At 35.6% G+C, this 17,194-nt stretch overlaps 1 protein-coding gene and 2 long non-coding RNA genes across 10 annotated transcripts; 1 reads left to right on the forward strand and 2 right to left on the reverse strand.

Annotated features, from left to right (window-relative positions):
* Positions 1 to 833: 833 nt before the first annotated feature.
* LOC112176808 lies at positions 834 to 1,641 on the reverse strand. Its single transcript, XR_002927118.2, has 2 exons — positions 1,566 to 1,641; positions 834 to 1,101 (listed from the first exon to the last, which is right to left on the reverse strand). It is a non-coding gene; the product is annotated as an uncharacterized LOC112176808 (long non-coding RNA).
* Positions 1,642 to 1,761: 120 nt separating this feature from the next.
* Positions 1,762 to 15,763, reverse strand: LOC112176806 (probable disease resistance protein At4g27220). 8 transcript variants are annotated; one of them, XM_024314895.2, is made up of 14 exons: positions 15,528 to 15,763; positions 15,337 to 15,420; positions 12,778 to 15,219; positions 11,743 to 12,120; positions 11,144 to 11,641; positions 7,158 to 8,020; positions 6,932 to 7,070; positions 4,904 to 4,945; positions 3,713 to 3,841; positions 3,573 to 3,633; positions 3,088 to 3,158; positions 2,396 to 2,518; positions 2,121 to 2,192; positions 1,762 to 1,914 (listed from the first exon to the last, which is right to left on the reverse strand). In XM_024314895.2, exons 3-7 carry the CDS (start codon positions 15,133 to 15,135, stop codon positions 7,040 to 7,042), a joined length of 4,128 nt encoding a protein of 1,375 aa, XP_024170663.1. In that variant the 5' UTR covers positions 15,136 to 15,219; positions 15,337 to 15,420; positions 15,528 to 15,763; the 3' UTR covers positions 1,762 to 1,914; positions 2,121 to 2,192; positions 2,396 to 2,518; positions 3,088 to 3,158; positions 3,573 to 3,633; positions 3,713 to 3,841; positions 4,904 to 4,945; positions 6,932 to 7,039. The 8 variants fall into 8 exon arrangements, with proteins under 8 accessions (XP_024170663.1, XP_024170661.1, XP_024170662.1 ...); XM_024314893.2 differs by having other exon boundaries at positions 15,337 to 15,424; XM_024314894.2 differs by having other exon boundaries at positions 12,778 to 15,137; positions 15,528 to 15,762.
* LOC112176809 lies at positions 8,283 to 10,864 on the forward strand. The gene is made up of 5 exons (XR_002927119.2): positions 8,283 to 8,419; positions 9,276 to 9,451; positions 9,578 to 9,632; positions 9,789 to 9,871; positions 10,243 to 10,864. It is a non-coding gene; the product is annotated as an uncharacterized LOC112176809 (long non-coding RNA).
* Positions 15,764 to 17,194: the final 1,431 nt, after the last annotated feature.

Raw genomic sequence — 17,194 nt, forward strand, 5'->3', positions numbered from 1 at the left:
TTGGGGGACCCATGACGGTTGAGATCTTCTCTGATGGCGGTGGAGACTTGATGGAGGTGGTGGCCCGAAGCTGGAGGTGGGGCGCCGGAGCAGCCATGGTACAGAGAGATAGAGAGAGACCGAAGCCGGAGGTGGTGCGCGACACATAGAGAGAGAGAGAGAGAGAGAGAGAGAGAGAGAGAGAGAGAGAGAGAGAGAGAGAGAGAGAGAGTCTGAGAGGAAAGAGTTATTATAGGAGACAAAATTGTCACTAAAAGTTAGATTGGGTAAATGGGTTCTTGCTGGAGTAAGTGGGCAATTTTTAGTCTAAAATTAGGTAAGTGGTCACGGCCCCTAATTCTTAAGCAATATGTGTGTTAGTTCACTGCCATATTCTTAGTTTCTTACACATAACCGTCATTTATACTTTAATTTTCTTTGAGACAACAGTATATCAAATATTGATCAAAGTGAAGTTAGTACTAAATGAGTTGCAGGCTTGCAGCTGACCTCATCTATCCTTTTGGTAGTTTCCTGACCTCATCTATCCTTTTGGTAGTTTCCTTCATACAATACTGATCAACTCGCTGAAGTCATATCATAAATTAAGAAAATGTCAGCCTACTCCCCCCAAAAACTTCAATTGAAATTAAACTGTATGTGTTGCAATAAATGATACTATCTTTAAATTCTTAGTATAAGCTGCTAGTGATCGTTTATTGATTTATTTGTGAATGTTTCTTCAGGTACACCTAAAGACTTTCTTCCCATCTTAGTGTGACTTTTAGAAGAGTAACCAGAAAGGCCACTCATTTGACAAATACGATAGGCAATCACTTGACCAATGTTTAATATAGTGCTTACATGAGAAAATTAACATTTACTTTCAGGCCTAAAAGAATGAAGGCTACCTTGAGGTACAAATTTGTCTTACAAAAGATGAGTTTAGAAAACAGTAATACACATACTAAAAGAATATCTGTTTGGGAGCCAAAGAATTAATATAAACACATTCGTTAAAGCTCTGATGAACTGATAGGTTGTTCATTCAGCTTTAACCAACTGATCTTCTAAATATTCAAGTAGCCTCTGTGTTCTCTGCCTTGCACCAATCAGTCCAACCTGACAAAAGAACATGGACAATATATAATACAGTTAGATTGTTAAGTATTTCCCTGGGGAACCACATGAACCACCATGCTTGTGACAATATTGGAGATGATCCATACAATATAATGAAATTGACAGAATATGCTGTGTTTGCGTTCGGATTTTTGTGTCATAGTGCCGTATTTTGCTGTGCCGTATTGGCAAAGCTGAAACAATAAAATGACATGATTAACCACATGATCAAAAAGCATGACCAGGAAACACGAATTGCCAGCCATAGACCTAACTATCACCAAATTGCCTCAACAAGATTGATTGGTGAACCACAAACCACCTTGGACTAACTGTGTTATTACTGTTAGTCTCCAACTTGATTTACTCAAATAATGCATAATACACACACGCAAGTACAGCAGAAAAATTTCTACTAATAACTATTTATATGATAGAAATAATTGAAAGGAAATGATATTTACCGCGGAACTTAGCTTCGACACTCTCCCCATGATCCCATCATCAATTCGCCCCATAAAATGCTTTGACCTCCTGTAATAGTAATATGTGTCTTGAAAAGCTTCAGAAAAGTAGCTTAAAAACTGGAATTAAATGTCAAAACTAGTTTTCCCCTTCTAAGGTTTAAAATAGGAAAGGATAGAAATGAGAATTCATGCCTTTAAATAGACCCTGACGTAGTGACATTACAGGGCATCCACTATATGCTTCTTCATTCTTCATGGTAAGCATCCCAAGCATTTCACAAATACGCAGCGGCAGATCAATCTTACACCGGCCTTCTGGACTTGTTTCGTTGAGCTTGCTTGCAGGCTTATCTCAAACAAGATAATATCAGCAACAGCAACAAGGCACCAAGTATAACGCAAATGTTGAAGGTGGAACAAAGAATTGTCAGAACAATTGAAGATACAATGTCAAATTAGAGCACGCAGAATATTCAAGTTCTGAAGCATAACATTAATAAAAATATGGCTAATTTATTTCATGTTACTCGTTGCAAACTGCATACTACTTACAGTGAATTTAAATGGAGTCTGGCAATGTCTGTTTCAGCAATTAGCCTGCCCTGTTGAAATATTTCACTGAGCCTAACAAATAAGCATAAAAACATTAATTAGAATCAGTATGAAACTTGAAAAATGGATAATTACATGTTATGATGCTTAGCATATATATATATATATATATATATATATATATTGATTGTATTGGCAATATAACTAGGCAAACCAGAAAGAGTGAGTTGATTGTATTGACATTGTAACAAGATGCTTGGCAAATGAACACATACCGTGCCAACAGTCGGCATCTTTTTCTTTTTCTCCATCATCATTATCATCTGCCTCCTCTGCTATTTGTACTCTTTCTGGGTTGGACACCTTCGGAAGAAATCTTCAACTCAATCTCGCAGCGACTGACATCATTTAACAGTCTTGATCAGCTTGGCTTGAAAATGTGTTCTTAAAAAAGAGAGATAGCCCACAATCCCTATAAATTATCTTTTGGATACTCAAAAGAAAAGATGCTTTAAATAAGAAGATTTAAGTACTGTTAAAAGTCCTAAACCAATGAAGACCTTACTGCAATATATTTATTTTCATCAACTCTCTTGTCATATGACCTGACCTATCTCCACGAATAGGTCCAAATTTTGTGCTTGTAAATTTGATACACTTGAAATATCAAAGGAAAATAACCATTCACAAACAAGGCATGGGCTTCTACCTTGTCATGGGCACATGGGAATGCCAAACAAATTACATACACTAACCAACTTACTTAAGTGTAAGAGTTCTTATTTCAAGGCTATTAAGAGAAAAAATAGCACAACATTTTTTTATCTGTGAGAAAGTTTATGGCTTAAGCTATATAGAGATATAAATTTAACAGAAATACCAGAAAGGAGAAGGGAAGAGTTTAATAGCCCAGTTTATGCCACTCAATTTAAAAGGATGCAGATATATAGGGAAGAAAGAGTGTTACCAATTGACAAGCATAAGATGTGAATATAATGCCTTCTCGAAGTGGGGTAGTTTATTGTTGGAGTGAAGAACCTGCGTAAATGCGATAAAGAATTTTAACATGATATAAAAGAATCCTACGGATCAAATTACCAATTCTGCCCACAATAACAGATTTTCTCTCTTAAAACATAAAAGCTAAACAATTGTACTGGAGAAAAAGGGTTTCTAGGAATCAAATTAGACCTTCTTTTCCATTCAAGTGACCTAGAGGTGTTAATTACAAGGACAACAATCAAGTTCGGCAATATATGCAGACATCAACATCGAAGGGAATAAGAGGCAATATGAAGTTTATATGATGAAGAGAAATTCTCCTTCATACCATCCCAACATTCAATAGCCCCAACATAAATTAGACTAGAAAGAAACTCAGCTGAAATCAGCTACAACTAAAGCCAATTGGAGTAAAAATCATGATAGAGCAATTTGTAAAGCTATGCTTACATGGACTCATCATCTGGGTGGGAAACAACCAGCAACACATTTCTCTTCTTGGCACTGCCACCTGATATCATAAACACATTATACTAAACCAATAGTCAAAAAGCACCCTGTAAAATACAAAGCTCCTGCAGACCACCCACCATTATTAGAATCATTCACAAAAGCACCCTTGGAAGGTGAGTATGCACCATGGAGAATTTTGAACAGAAAAGCTATCCAAATTACAATCATAGAAGAGATAATTAATAACCACGCCATCTCAAATGCACCTGCCGACAGTAAAGAACATAACTTTTTTCAGCAATACCCAATTCATAAAACGAAACAACTAATATTGATTATCCTGCAGTAAACTGAAACACCTATAAGGCTATTATGCTGAAGGCTGTGTCTTCAATATCAGAAATCATCAATGGCAGTGCGGATTTGATAGCAAGTTACAAACTACAGAGTCTATGATGGGTTTAAGGAACCTCATAAATCAATAAGAACACCGAATTATGGATCATTACTGTACATAAAGTGAAGCCCAAATGCAATGGAAAAAGATTGATAAGATCAAAACAAAGAGAAAGATATTACCAGTCAGGGGAACACAAGGGAGTCAATTAAAACAGACTCTAAAATGCAAGATGATTCTAAACAGCTCTAAAACGCAAGATCCTAAAATTGAATACATTACTGTAATGCTCACAAATGCCTACCCTACCAAATTCCCAAGGCAGTTTCAATAGCAATTGGTGAAGTCCTGTACTAAGAAAGTGTACTAAACCCCTATTAAACCCTTGCCCCTCTTCTTTGGTACACAAATACATTCATTTGCTTTGTAAGATGAGAAAAAATATAGATACGGTATAGATTGAAGGGAAATTGTTTACTGAAATGGTCTTATGCCTTTGCAACTTTTGAGAACCAATCAGCTTAAATATGTAATTAAAAATTCATACACAACACAAACCAATCCAGAAACTCATAAAGGTAGGTTGATACAGAGATCATTATATTAAGAGGCTAATCTCATCAAACTGGGAATCAAATCTCTCTCACTCTCAGGTTTGGTGGGGGGTTCACATCATATCAATGCAAAGAAGAAGAAGAAGATGGCAATAAGAGATGAGACCATTATGCTAGCGATATTGGTTTTCAGCTTGACATGCATAAACTCAGTCAAAGTTGCAGCACAGACCCTAGACCAGCTTTTGCAAAAGAGATTCATTGACACCCACATGGAAACAGATGGATCAAATGGTACAAACAAATCAAACAAAACACCATGTTCGTACGGACAGTACTTCATTTCATAACATATAAGCAAATTGAGAGTGTAATACCTTCAATGGAATCCCTGGGGATCTTGAAACTCCTTCATCCGTCTGTAAATCAAAATCCAATAAATTGGTTTTTCATTTATCAGAAAACATATAACATGTCCAGATGAGAAAATAGATTTGTTTTCACTTATATGCAATGACCCAACTCAGTATGAATATGTGTGCCACCAACACGAGTTAGTAGGTTGACGTCAATATTTCCAGGCAACCCATCAATCTATGCTCACAATTTTTCAAGAATTAAATCAATGACCCAACTCAGTATGATTCGTCAAAATCCAGATGAACAAATGAAACTAAAGGGGGTGTATTGTATATGGAATTAGTGGAACTTTTAAAGAAATTTATGAAATTTAAAAGTCTGGGTGTATTCAATATAGACTTTTAACAGTCCATTAAAGTCTTGAGGTATTCAATTAAGATTTTTAAAGACTTCATGAATTCCACCAAAATCTAGGGGTATTCAATTAGAATTTTTAAAAATGAATAAAAGTACAGAGGTATTCAAAATATCATTCATACTTATGGAATTAGAAAATCATGGATAATCATGGACTTTGTAGTGTTAACTATACATACCAAACTCTAATAATTTTCCAGCCTCCAGACCAAAGATTTCAAAAAGTCTATCAAAGTTTCCTCTTCAAAAAAAAAAAAAAAAGGTCTTTCAAAGTTCTTCTCTCCACGCACGAAGAAGTATCATCTCTCTTTCTTAATTTTTTGTCTTTTCTCTAATCTTTTATGAGGGTAAGGCTATGGTATGTTAATGTTTCTTATACATCAACTTTTTTTATTACTTTGAGGACTCATTTTACCACTTTAATGACTCATTTTATCACTTGAGAACTCATGTGGTAACTAAGAAAATTTGCTACTTTAAGGACTCATGTTACTACTTTGAGGACTAATATTACTATTTTGAGGACTCATTTTACCACTTTAAGGCAATTGTATGCATGTCATACGTTAACATATTGTAGAATTTCCCCTTTTTTTATGATATCAACCTTTTTTGATACCCAACATGTTCATTGTAGTTGTTTTTTTTTTTTTTTTTTATTTGTCAATCACACGGTGTCCTCAAAGGCTTCCTAGGCCCAGAGACTAATCCGTGCTCGGGGATCTTGTCAGAACGCTTTCTCCCCCCGGCCACCAAGAATATATTGGGATTTAACTCCAATAAGCGTCGGTGAGATTCGAACCTGGGTGTGGGGGTTCCACACCTGGAGGCTCTTACCAACTCGACCACCTGTGGTGGTTGTTCATTGTAGTTGTTGAATGTGATTTTTTTTTTTTTTTTTCAATTGTGATACTTTGAACCCTAATAGCAATAAAAATGATTTATGAAACCCTAAAACTCAAATATTGTGGTCTAACCCTAAAACCTTGAACCATACTAAATTTTATCTTATTAATTAATTATTCTCATTAATTTGAATTTATATTATGGTTCAAAAAAAGGTTGAACAATTGAATTTCAATTAATTGATTATAGATCAAGACATTGACCAATATTGCTACAATATATGTTAATCGGCGAAAACAAAATTGATGAGAATAATTAACCATAAACATCAAGTGATCTATATTGTATATTTATGTTGTTGGGAGATTAGGAATAAGAACAAATTCGCTAGACAGACTAACAATTATTTATTTGAGTCAATTTCTATTAGAAGATACTGGAGCATTGAAGAGACAACAAGTTATTATTTTGTTTTGTGTTTGAGCTGCATTTGTTTTAATCTTTTTTGTTTTTGTTTGTTTGTTTTTTTTTTAATATTTTGTACATCTTAGGAAATCTGTAGAAGTCATTCATAATAAAGTATATAGATTTTCATGAATCAATAAAAGTCTGTTGCTAAAATCAATGGTTTTAAGAAATCCATAACAGTCTATCAACTTTTTAAAGAGTCTGTGGATTTTTCAAAAAGTCTGTCATTTAAAAAAAATCTGCACAAATCCATATACAATACACCCCCATAAGCCTTGTAATTTATGGGAAACAAATGGAATTGAATTACCAACCTTATCAATGAGGGAAGAATTTCAACCTCCTCGTTTGTTCTTCTTCTTCTTCTTCTACTCGCCGGAGTTGCGATTTTCAGAGTCGAAATTTTGTGTGGGTTTCGGTTTTTATTCTTGTCTATCTTCAATGTCTTGGCGACTAGGCAAAGCAGAAAGAGTGAGTTGATTGTATTGACATATATATATATATATACTGTAATAACATGTTTGGCAAATGAACACATACCTCGTGCCAACATCCTCATCTTTTTCTTTTTCTCCGTCACCATTATCATCTACCTCCTCCGCTATTTCTGGTTTTGCTATTTGTACTCTTTCTGGTTTTCGATTACTGAGCAGGACCCCTTGAGAAGAAATCTTCAACTCAATCCCGCAGCCAATGACATCCAACTGTGTTGAGGATGGGAGTCTGACAATGCAATTTCCCGAGCAAAAGCCTTGCAGTCTTGGTAGATAGGAAAGTGTCAAATGTTGCAACCGGGTGAAAGCAATCTCACAAGTTGCTCCTGTGTCATCATGATCATCTTCGTTGCTTGCCCCTATAATTGCTCTCAGGCTTCTACAAAAGCTCACTCTCAGTGTTGTCAGTTGCATTAAGCTCTTAGCTACGGAATAACTTGTCAAGTATTCCAATCCACCACAATACCCTACGCTCAGAGTTGTTAGATTGCGGAAGGATATTGCTGCGGATTCTACACTCTTTAACATCCCACAATCAAACACCTGAAGAGTGACCAAGTTTGGGAAAAGTGGGCCCGCTGTTTGAGAGTTCCCATTCCCTAATTGCAAGAGCTTGGGCATGTGTTCGACCCTCAAAGTTTTTACTGCATGTAGCTCCTCACCGCCATTAATTTCTTCATTCACAAATATTTCCGTGGAAAAATCATCCCAGCCCACTACTATCTCCTCAAAATTCGGTAATTTCTCAAGGAAATGTATTGCGGCTTGCTTGGAGAACGTTGCCCACTTGAACAACCGAATAGTTTTCAATTTGGGAAAGAAGTGTGCTGCTGGGGATGATGATGGACCGTACCAAATCTCACCCGCAAATTCTTCCAGGATTAAGTCTTCTAAATTGGGGAATGAATCCTGAAATATATGAAGGCATGCGTGTATGGATGTTAAATATACAGAGCCATACACTGTGAATTTCGGATTATTAGGATTTGTTTTTTGACGACCTCATACATACTCTCTAATTAACATAGATTGGATTGGATTGGATTTTCATCAATTTTGGATCCTTGTAGATGTTATAAAAAGCAGCGAAATGTAAAAGTCAAACATTAATTGCAAGACTGCCACGTCTCTCTCTCTCACCATTAACAGTGGGGATCTGATACAACAATTCTTCTTCTTGTCTATTCAATTTTATTTCCTCTGCTTTTTACGAATTTCTTCCCAAGTTCCAAGGAGAGAAAGAAAGTGAAGAAGATGCATCCGATCTGAATTTGATTCAACCAACAAGAAGCTCTTTGACTTTGACTGGTATGCACATTAGTTAAGAGTTTAGCTTCTGTCTCCACCAACTTGTTTCTCTTCTCTCTATGTTTTTTATGCTTCAATCTTTAAGCTTGCATGTTACACATCTGAAATGTTTGCTCTGACGAATTTTGTTCGTGTGTTTTTGAGATATTTGGGGTTTTGGGTGTTATATGATTCAGGGTTGGGGTAATTTAATGAAGTTCTTATTTAATTGAGTTTGGGGGAGAAAGCTGTATAGGTCAGGTTGTTTTTGCGAAGACTATTTTGGTCGCAGGTTGCAGGTCATCAAGTTTAGTGTTTTGTTTGATTGGATGATTAATGGGTACAGTGTGAAATTTTACTTTATTTGATTGGATTGGCCTGCCAGTGCAAATAATGCTTTTGTAGTTCATCTGAATATCACCATCCCATGTTGCTCATGTCTTATGTTTTATGAATTAATTAACTTGATTACAGATTGAATGTGTTTGATAATTTGTATTATTGGTTATGAATATTTCCAAAAAATAAAATTTCTTTAGTCTTCAGTCTTGCATCGGTATTGTTGGTCTAATATTGATTATGAGACCCAAAAACAGAGTACAGTGATACTATGATGATTTAACTTGGATATGTTTGCCACGGAAAGTGTAAATGTATTGGCAGTGATGTTAAGTTGGGGATGTAAACCTGATTTGGGTTTGTAAATTACTGAATAAATGAGAATCTATTCAAGACCTTGAATCCAAGGTCTTGGTAGTACTGTGATATAAAATAACCTCTCACATACAAGGTTTATAACACACTCACCCTTTCAATATTCGTAAATTTGATCCAAAAAGTAACATATATGGAACATTTATTGTTTTTTTTTTTGTAGGCATTATGAATGAATCATTTGAGCCTAGTTCTTCAAGTATACTTCTTTTTCTTGGAGTTTTGTTAGAAAAGACTAAAAAGGAGAAGGCAAGGAAGACTGCAACTTGAAATTCAATTCTCGAGAAACACCATAGCAGGGTTCCTGAAGTTGTGTTTTGTATTTATGAGTTGCACCAAGTTAGTTCCTGCTATGTTATTTGTTTTATTCCTTTCCTGTTTCATTTATTAACGAGGCAAATATGCTAAATTGGGAGACGGTTATGTCTTTGTTCATGGTCTACATTTGTTCTTCTTTTGGAGCAGAGTTACAAGAGGGTCATGCTACTCATTGATCCCTAGTGAATTACATATATCCATTGTGAGTATAAAAAAGAGTGATACTTTAATAGCCAAAAGCTTAATGACTAGGTTCTTGCTTTGGGGATATTTTTTTTTTTTCTTTGTGGATTGTATAATACAATTGATCACTTGTTCTTTTACTTACATCATTTCATTTGTCTTTTTAACTGAACAGCAAGAGCATGCTTGACAGATGATAAGAGTTTCTACATATAGGTAACCTACCAAGAGATTGAGTACCTTTTGCATCAAATTGAGGTAAGACAGCAATGCCAAACATTTTTGCAACTTATCTGCTGATTCAATGTTATATAACTTTATGCTAGTTTTCTATTTGGTACATACTTGGCTTTTTTATCTCAAATAATAGATTATGTTTTGGTAGTACCAGTGTTATCTATTCTTCATCAAAAGACACAGTTTAATCTTATAACTACAATATTATTTGACGACAAATAACTTGGTATTGTTGTCAGTTTAATTTTAGGAATCCAGTTTAACTTGGGATATTTATTATGGGAATCTGATGTAACATTGGGCTTGCATATCATTTTTTTAAAAAAAAAATTCTATTTTCTAGACTCTGATTGAGAATTTACTGTATGTGTGTGCCTCTGTGCTTAAATCAGATGGAGAACACTGCAGAACACGTATTGGAGATAATGCATCTTTGGACAAAGGAATGTCTTAGGCTTATCCGACACTAGTAGGCAAGTAAGACATGTCATTTTCCTTTTTAGTTAAGTGAACAAGATTCAAACTTTTGTATGCCTATCATTTATCTGGTTTATCCTTGGCTTTTATGCGACCCCTTTATACAACCAATTCTTGTTTACCATAATGCTTTTTATATGAGCATTAAGATATCAGTTGACTCTGTACTTATTAAAATAAGAACTAACTACATGATCTTATTTGCTATTTGTCTATATCAAAGAAGGGTTGCAGCCGTGGGAGGAAGTCTTGATGTTTAAATTTTGATGGGTGTATGTGATTTTAGTGTATTATTGAATGATATATTTTAGAATACAGTATAAAGTATGGTCAAGAATGTAGAGGTGCCAATAGTTAGTACCTTATTTCTTTTAATCCAACCTCATAAATTTGTCACTGATCCCAGTGATATTCCAAAGACACCAATATATTAGATTGTGGTTGTGGCACTGATTTGGATGCAAGTTAGTCGTGGTTAAAGTTATTCCACTATTACTTTATTCCAAGGCACCTATAATAGAGGAGACTGCATCCTAATTAGTGGCTGCATAATGTCTAATGTCTTTGGCAACCTCTATCAGTGTGTTGGGAAAACTTCTAGTATATATTGACATAGTTGAGACAATAAGAGGATGTTATCATTTGATATTTAACCTTGGAAAATCACTTGACATGTAGTTCTAATGATTTTTAAAGGATGCAGTTGAAAAGCTCAACATGTTAACAAAGAATTTGATCATCATTTAAACTAAAAGTTTAGAACATAAATTCACAAAGAAAATTTTCAAGGAGAAATTTCATATGAAAATTGTGTACCTTGTCAACTAGAAAGAGAGATTGTCCAATTAGAGGGTTTGGCTCATGTTTTTCCGGAAAAATTGGAAGTTCTGCAGCAAATATCTTCACTACTTTACCACAGCCATCAATAGACAGTTCTTTGAGCAACGGCCACTTGGAAACATGAATCCCTGAATAGAACCTACTCAGTTTGGGCAGATCAGAAAATTCCACACGTGTTACTTTTGGGAACACGAAATGTGGAGGCTCTGTTTCCAGTCCTTGTTCACCGTCAATAATTTCCTCCGCTTCGAATACCACTTCTAGTGAGTCGCAATTGGATATGTCTAAGGTTTCTAGAGCATTCAGTCTCCCCATCATTCTAGGCACAAACACATTCGTTACACTGTTGCAGTCGGAAACATTAACTTCTTTGAGTCTTGAAAAAGAGTCTTGATCAACAGGTTGGTTGTTCCATAGTGTCTGCAACTTCCCTAGCTCATAGATTTTCAATCTCTCCAAGCTCGGAAATTTTACCTATAACATATTTTCATGTTATAAATTTCTTACAAATTTATCTCAAGTGGACATATTTAGCAGAAGTCATAGCAAGATGGAGAAACAGTGATTTAAATTACCTGTGCGTCAAAAAGACAGGATTGTGCAGCAGTCCTACTCTCGACATCAAGTTTTTTACTGCTTGTAGGATCAAAGATGGATGCCCCTGACTCTGTATCAAATTTCTTCACGGGGGGAAATTCAATACAACTTTCAGTAAAGAATCTATTGAGGTTTGGGAGTTGCTGTAATGTTAGACTTTTCAACTTACGAAACATGATATCGATATTTTCTCCATTAGATTGATCTCTTGTTGATACTATCGCTTTCATTATTGCACATGAGGATACTATGAGATGCTTGAGCTCCACCAGACTTTGAGCCATAGAAAATGAGAACAAGAATCTTAGATGATCACAGCTAGATACGCTCAAAGTTGTTAAGTTGGGGAACACAACCTGCATGTAGTACACAATTCATATACAATGTTACATGCCTATTTCTATATTCCAAATTTATATAGAGAGTTATGACTTCATGTAGTTCTGGTAGTACAGGATCTAAAATGACACAAATCACGCACCTTCTAATCATCCGTAAATGACCAGAGGAAAATTAAATTATTTGCTCATGTGTTCTTACTTTTCAAAGCTCAACCAAATGTGATCCCCCCCAATAACACTATTCTCAACAAAAAGAAAAAAGAAAAAAGGACGAGTAAGGTATCAATGTCATAACAAAACTTGTTTATTTTTAAAAATTGCAACATATTATCATACCTTGCGAGATTTAATGTGTGGCCAATTTCGACATACGGAAAGAAATTGAAATTATTTTCATTAAAAGAAATTGAAATTATTTTCATTAAAAGAAATTATATTTTTAGGGATTGGCACCAATCTAATTTGCCCTTTTTTAATTTTTTATTTTAGAATAGAAACGACAATAATCCAATTCACTAATGGATGGTCCACGAAGAAATGTTATCAATAATCGGTATGTTATAAAGGTATATTTCTAGAAAACTTCAGTTTCTTCTCAAAAAACAAAAGATATCCTAATCATTATAATCTAATAATTGAATACTAGATCAAAGTAAAGCCAAAGAAATTTACCTTCCTATTAATGATATAGGTGAAATCAACATTGTTTTGGAGACGGAGGTGTATCAGTTGCTGAAAATCTTCAGCATGTAATTGACGGGCAATATTTTTAACACTCTCTGTTCCATCGAAAGACAAATCTTCAGATCTCTTCAACAATGTTTTGATACCGTGGTCCAATTCATCGCTGGGAGCGAGCTTCAGTTTTAGCGTGTTGAGGGTTGGTTCAGCCATACCTTTCCAATTCCAAACATTGCCAATATATATTTGGTATCTTACCAACTTACTGGAGAACAAGTTTGATGGAAGAATATTAGCATCTCGAATATATATCTCCAATGCAGTTAGTTGAGACAAGTCATTCAGCTCAAAAAGACTAGCATTACTTCCTCCCCTTTCAGCCTCCCATTCAAGACGGACGTTTCTCATTGTTAAGTCTTCTAGTCTTTTCAACCTTGAAATAACACCCGGTGAAATCACTTCAAGTTTGGCACAATCACTCAAATCCAACCATCTCAGTCGAATCAATTGCCCTATTTCTTTGGGTAGCTCTTTAATTTTGGACCGCGCAAAGCTAAGAATTTCTAACTTGCTTAGATGTCCAACTAGAGCTACATCTTCCAACTCGCAGTCTTCTAAACACAATGTCTGAACATTCTTCAACAACTGAAGAGATGAAGGTAGGGACACCATATCCACTTCAGTTAAACCCAACACTTTCAGTTTCTCCATTTCATTAAAAAGGTTGGAAGGAATTTCCACCGATGCAACACCTTTATTGTACAAATAAAACATTTCTAGTTTCTGGCATTCCCCAGATACTTGAGTAAGCATAGGAATATTGTTGGATTTTAAAGACATCTTGCTACACCTTTTACAGAAATCCTTATCAGGCCATTCTTTCAATTCACCACCATATCCAACCGATAAGACGTGGTGTTTTTTGGATGCAATCCTCGCAGCAACCTCGCATACGAGATCATGCATTCTAACATGCATATTAATATCACTGTCCAGCAACAAGCAAGAATCTTTAAGCTTTTCAACCAGTGGATCCAATGCATCTCGTGCTTCTTCTATTGTATTGACATTTTTTATTAAACCCAACCCAAAACCATATTTCAACAAGTCTGCCAAATAAATATGGTTCTTAACTACAATAATCCCACAAAGCAAGAACAATGGTTTAAGCTCTTTATCTTCCAATTGATCATAACTCCACTCAAGAGCCAAGTATGCTTTTTCCGTAAATTCTTTGTTGTCAAAGCCTCCAAGGCGTCTCAAGGTGTCTTTCCATGCACGAATATTGTTTCTGTCTTTTACAGCTCTTGCAACCGTAACAATCAAGACCGGCAAACCTCCACATTTTTTAGCTACTTCAATTGCTACGTTTCGTATGCGGCCATCTTTGACAACATCACCAGCCATCTTCTCAAATAAACTCCATGCTTCCTTTTCATTTAAAACATCAAGTGGAATATCTGTTTGTGTACGCATATCGAAGGACAGTTCCTTTCGACTTCTACATGTCAGCACTACCTTACAAGTAACCAAGCGGGGAAGTCCGATAGCCCCCAGATTAATTTTTTCCCAAACATCGTCTAAAACTACAAGAGTTCTCTTGTCTTTTATCCTATTGCATAGAATGGATGCTCTTTCAGCTAGAGTATGATTTTCGTCAATGCTCATACCTAACTTCATGGCAATTTCTTTTTGGATTTTTTCATGGTCTGGGTTCTCTTTCACATCTCTCACCATCACCACATCATCAAATAAGTTCTTAGCTTGCCTAAGAACTTCTTCAACAAGTGTGGTCTTCCCTACTCCACCAATTCCCCATACTAGAATCATTTCTGTATTATTATTTCTGAGTTCATCCATGACTCTCATCACAGTTGAATTTCTTGAATCAAATGCATGGTAATGCCCGGTAGATAAGAGACATACCTCTTGTGGACGAACATTAAATGCAAAATTGGAAAACTCCTTTTTTCCAAGGAGCTCAACAATTTCCTTCACCAATTTTGTTGATTTCTTGCTTAGCTGATAACAGAGCACCAACTTAGGACAAAAGCCATGGAGACATGCAGTCTGTGCATGGCGTCCATCATTCAAGAATGTCTCTGCCTCTGGGATGATTGCATCCACTCTTGTCTTCCACTTCCGGACACTGGTCGAGATTCTTTTACCGCTGCTCTCAACTTCATCAGCCTTTTGTTGAACCTCGTCTCTGGCATCACGCAGGTCTTCAACCTTGGTCAGGAGGTTTTGACAGTTGCTTTTGTAGTGAGCTAGATAACCCACTTGGCGTCCTATTGGTGCAACTGTGTACTCGGCAAGTTTTCCGGCAATTGCAGCAAGAATCTCCATTTCTGGTCAAGTATTTATAAATATACACCCACATAAATCAATTAAATATGATTTACACTAGGACAAGACGAACATGCATGGTTCCTGCTCAAAAAGTCTCTTGTAAATACATAAGAAATTTAGAAGAGTACGTTGGGTAAAAAGTAAAAACTACTACTAGAGAAAACAAAAATGAACAATTAAGGAAACTGAAGAACGTACCTTTTCTGGTATGAATGAAGCTAGTTAGCTCTTCAAATCCTTTATCCTTCCCTCAGAGCACCGGATGAGGAATGCGAAAACAATCTGTCTACAAAGTTGCAAGTAAAAACAGAGAGCATGCATAATATACTAAAACACAGATAATAAGACATGAGCAGAATAAGAAAAACCAGGAAATCGAGAGGCAATACTTGTTTCTCAGAGAGGTAGATTATCCAAAAGCAGAGCAACAATACTGTGAATTGCTTGAATGCGTGAGAGAAGGAATGAATGAATGTCGCCTTAGCAGTAGCGTCGGTGGCATGATTCATGAGTGCTGGACAACATTATTTATGCGGGCCAGCATCTTATCAATAATAGTGATGTCTCAATTCAACTGCAGGACATCAATAATAGACTAATAGTCTTCTTCATCATGCATGTTTAGCTCGCAACTACGAGAGATTATTCAGAGCACCACCGTGCACTTGCACCAACATAAATAAATGGTTAGATTGTATTAAATACACTTTTTGTTTATTAAAAATAAAGTTGATAATAAATATCAATGGTTGAGATTATTTTATAAGGGTTTGGTCACTTACACTGTCGGTGCATAGAATAATTTCCACGCAACTACATATATTCTTATTTTTCAAGCTAACTATATTTTGGAAGTGGTATTATCATCGATAGAATGATTACTTCTTTAACTATTTTTGCTAAATTTTAGGCTCTGGTGATTAGTTATTTTGTTTGCTTATTGCTACGTTACGCACTATCTCATTCATGCCATGATAATTATGAGATTTGGATTCATAATCTTTCATAGTATTGAATTGACAACAGAGCACAGTTCCCATACAAAGTGATAGTTGGCCTAAAAATCAAACTTTAATTAGGCTTTTTCTAAAGTAGTGGAAGAAAGAAAAAAGCAAATGAGGATGGCATGCATGATTGCTCGACAAAATTATTCATCATAGTAGGAGATAGGCCCAGCAAATTGTGCGTGAGGACCACAGCAATCGGTGTGTCTTTAACATACATACCTGCTAGTCAATTTTCTTTGACGAAGTAGTCTTGTTTTCACTTCTTCTTTTCTCTTCTTTTCTTTCTTTTCTTTCTTTTTGGGTCTGAAGAAAAAGTAGTGCGTTAAGTCTTGAAGGAATCTTATCTCTTTGGAAGCATGAAGCATACAACACTTTCAAATCACACGTCTTAAAGAAAACGTACCAAATCACTTTTTAATTTCTTATAATTTTGTGAACTTTTATTCTATAGTGATTAGTCCTTTATTCTATAGTAATCTTGTCTTAAAGAATTATTGTTAAAAGTAAACAAGAGATCTGAAGAACATAACTTTATCTTTTTTAGTTAGTTACGGGTGAAGCTAATGGCTCTTCAAATCCTTCCCTTTCGGACACCGGAGCAGAAATCCGAATAGAATTAATCTGTAAAAGGAGAATAAATTAGAAAGACTAAGAAGAGAGTGTGCATGTTAAAATAAACTAATTACACATTACAAGAGAAACAAACAAACGGGAATCATAAGGCAATACTTGTTTTCCAGAGAACTAAAACCAGCACGAAGTTACAGGACAAATGGAAACACTTAACCAAGTATAGAGCATACACTATGAAACTTATGAAGTAGATTGATTTCTCTTTGCGAATGAAGGTAGAAATGTGATGTCACTGGCAAAGCCAACCTCTCCTGAATTATTAACAGAGAGACTGTGTACAGGAAAAATATGAACTATGAAACTTATGAAGTAGACTGATGTCTCTTTGCGAAAGCAAACGTACAGGAGAATGAAGGTAGAAATATGATGTCACTGGCAGAGCCAACCTCTCCTGAATTATTAAGAGCAAGTTCACC

The sequence above is a fragment of the Rosa chinensis genome, chromosome 7, assembly GCF_002994745.2.
Source record: "Rosa chinensis cultivar Old Blush chromosome 7, RchiOBHm-V2, whole genome shotgun sequence".
Classification (NCBI taxonomy): domain Eukaryota; kingdom Viridiplantae; phylum Streptophyta; class Magnoliopsida; order Rosales; family Rosaceae; genus Rosa; species Rosa chinensis.

Coding starts and splice junctions, on each gene's coding strand:
- LOC112176806 (XM_024314895.2), bottom strand. CDS start 15,135: ATGGAGATTCTTGCTGCAATTGCCGGAAAACTTGCCGAGTACACAGTT. Junction 11,642..11,742: donor CCTGTCTTTTTGACGCACAG/GTAATTTAAATC, acceptor AATATGTTATAG/GTAAAATTTCCGAGCTTGGA. Junction 8,021..11,143: donor CTCTCTTTCTAGTTGACAAG/GTACACAATTTT, acceptor CATATATTTCAG/GATTCATTCCCCAATTTAGA.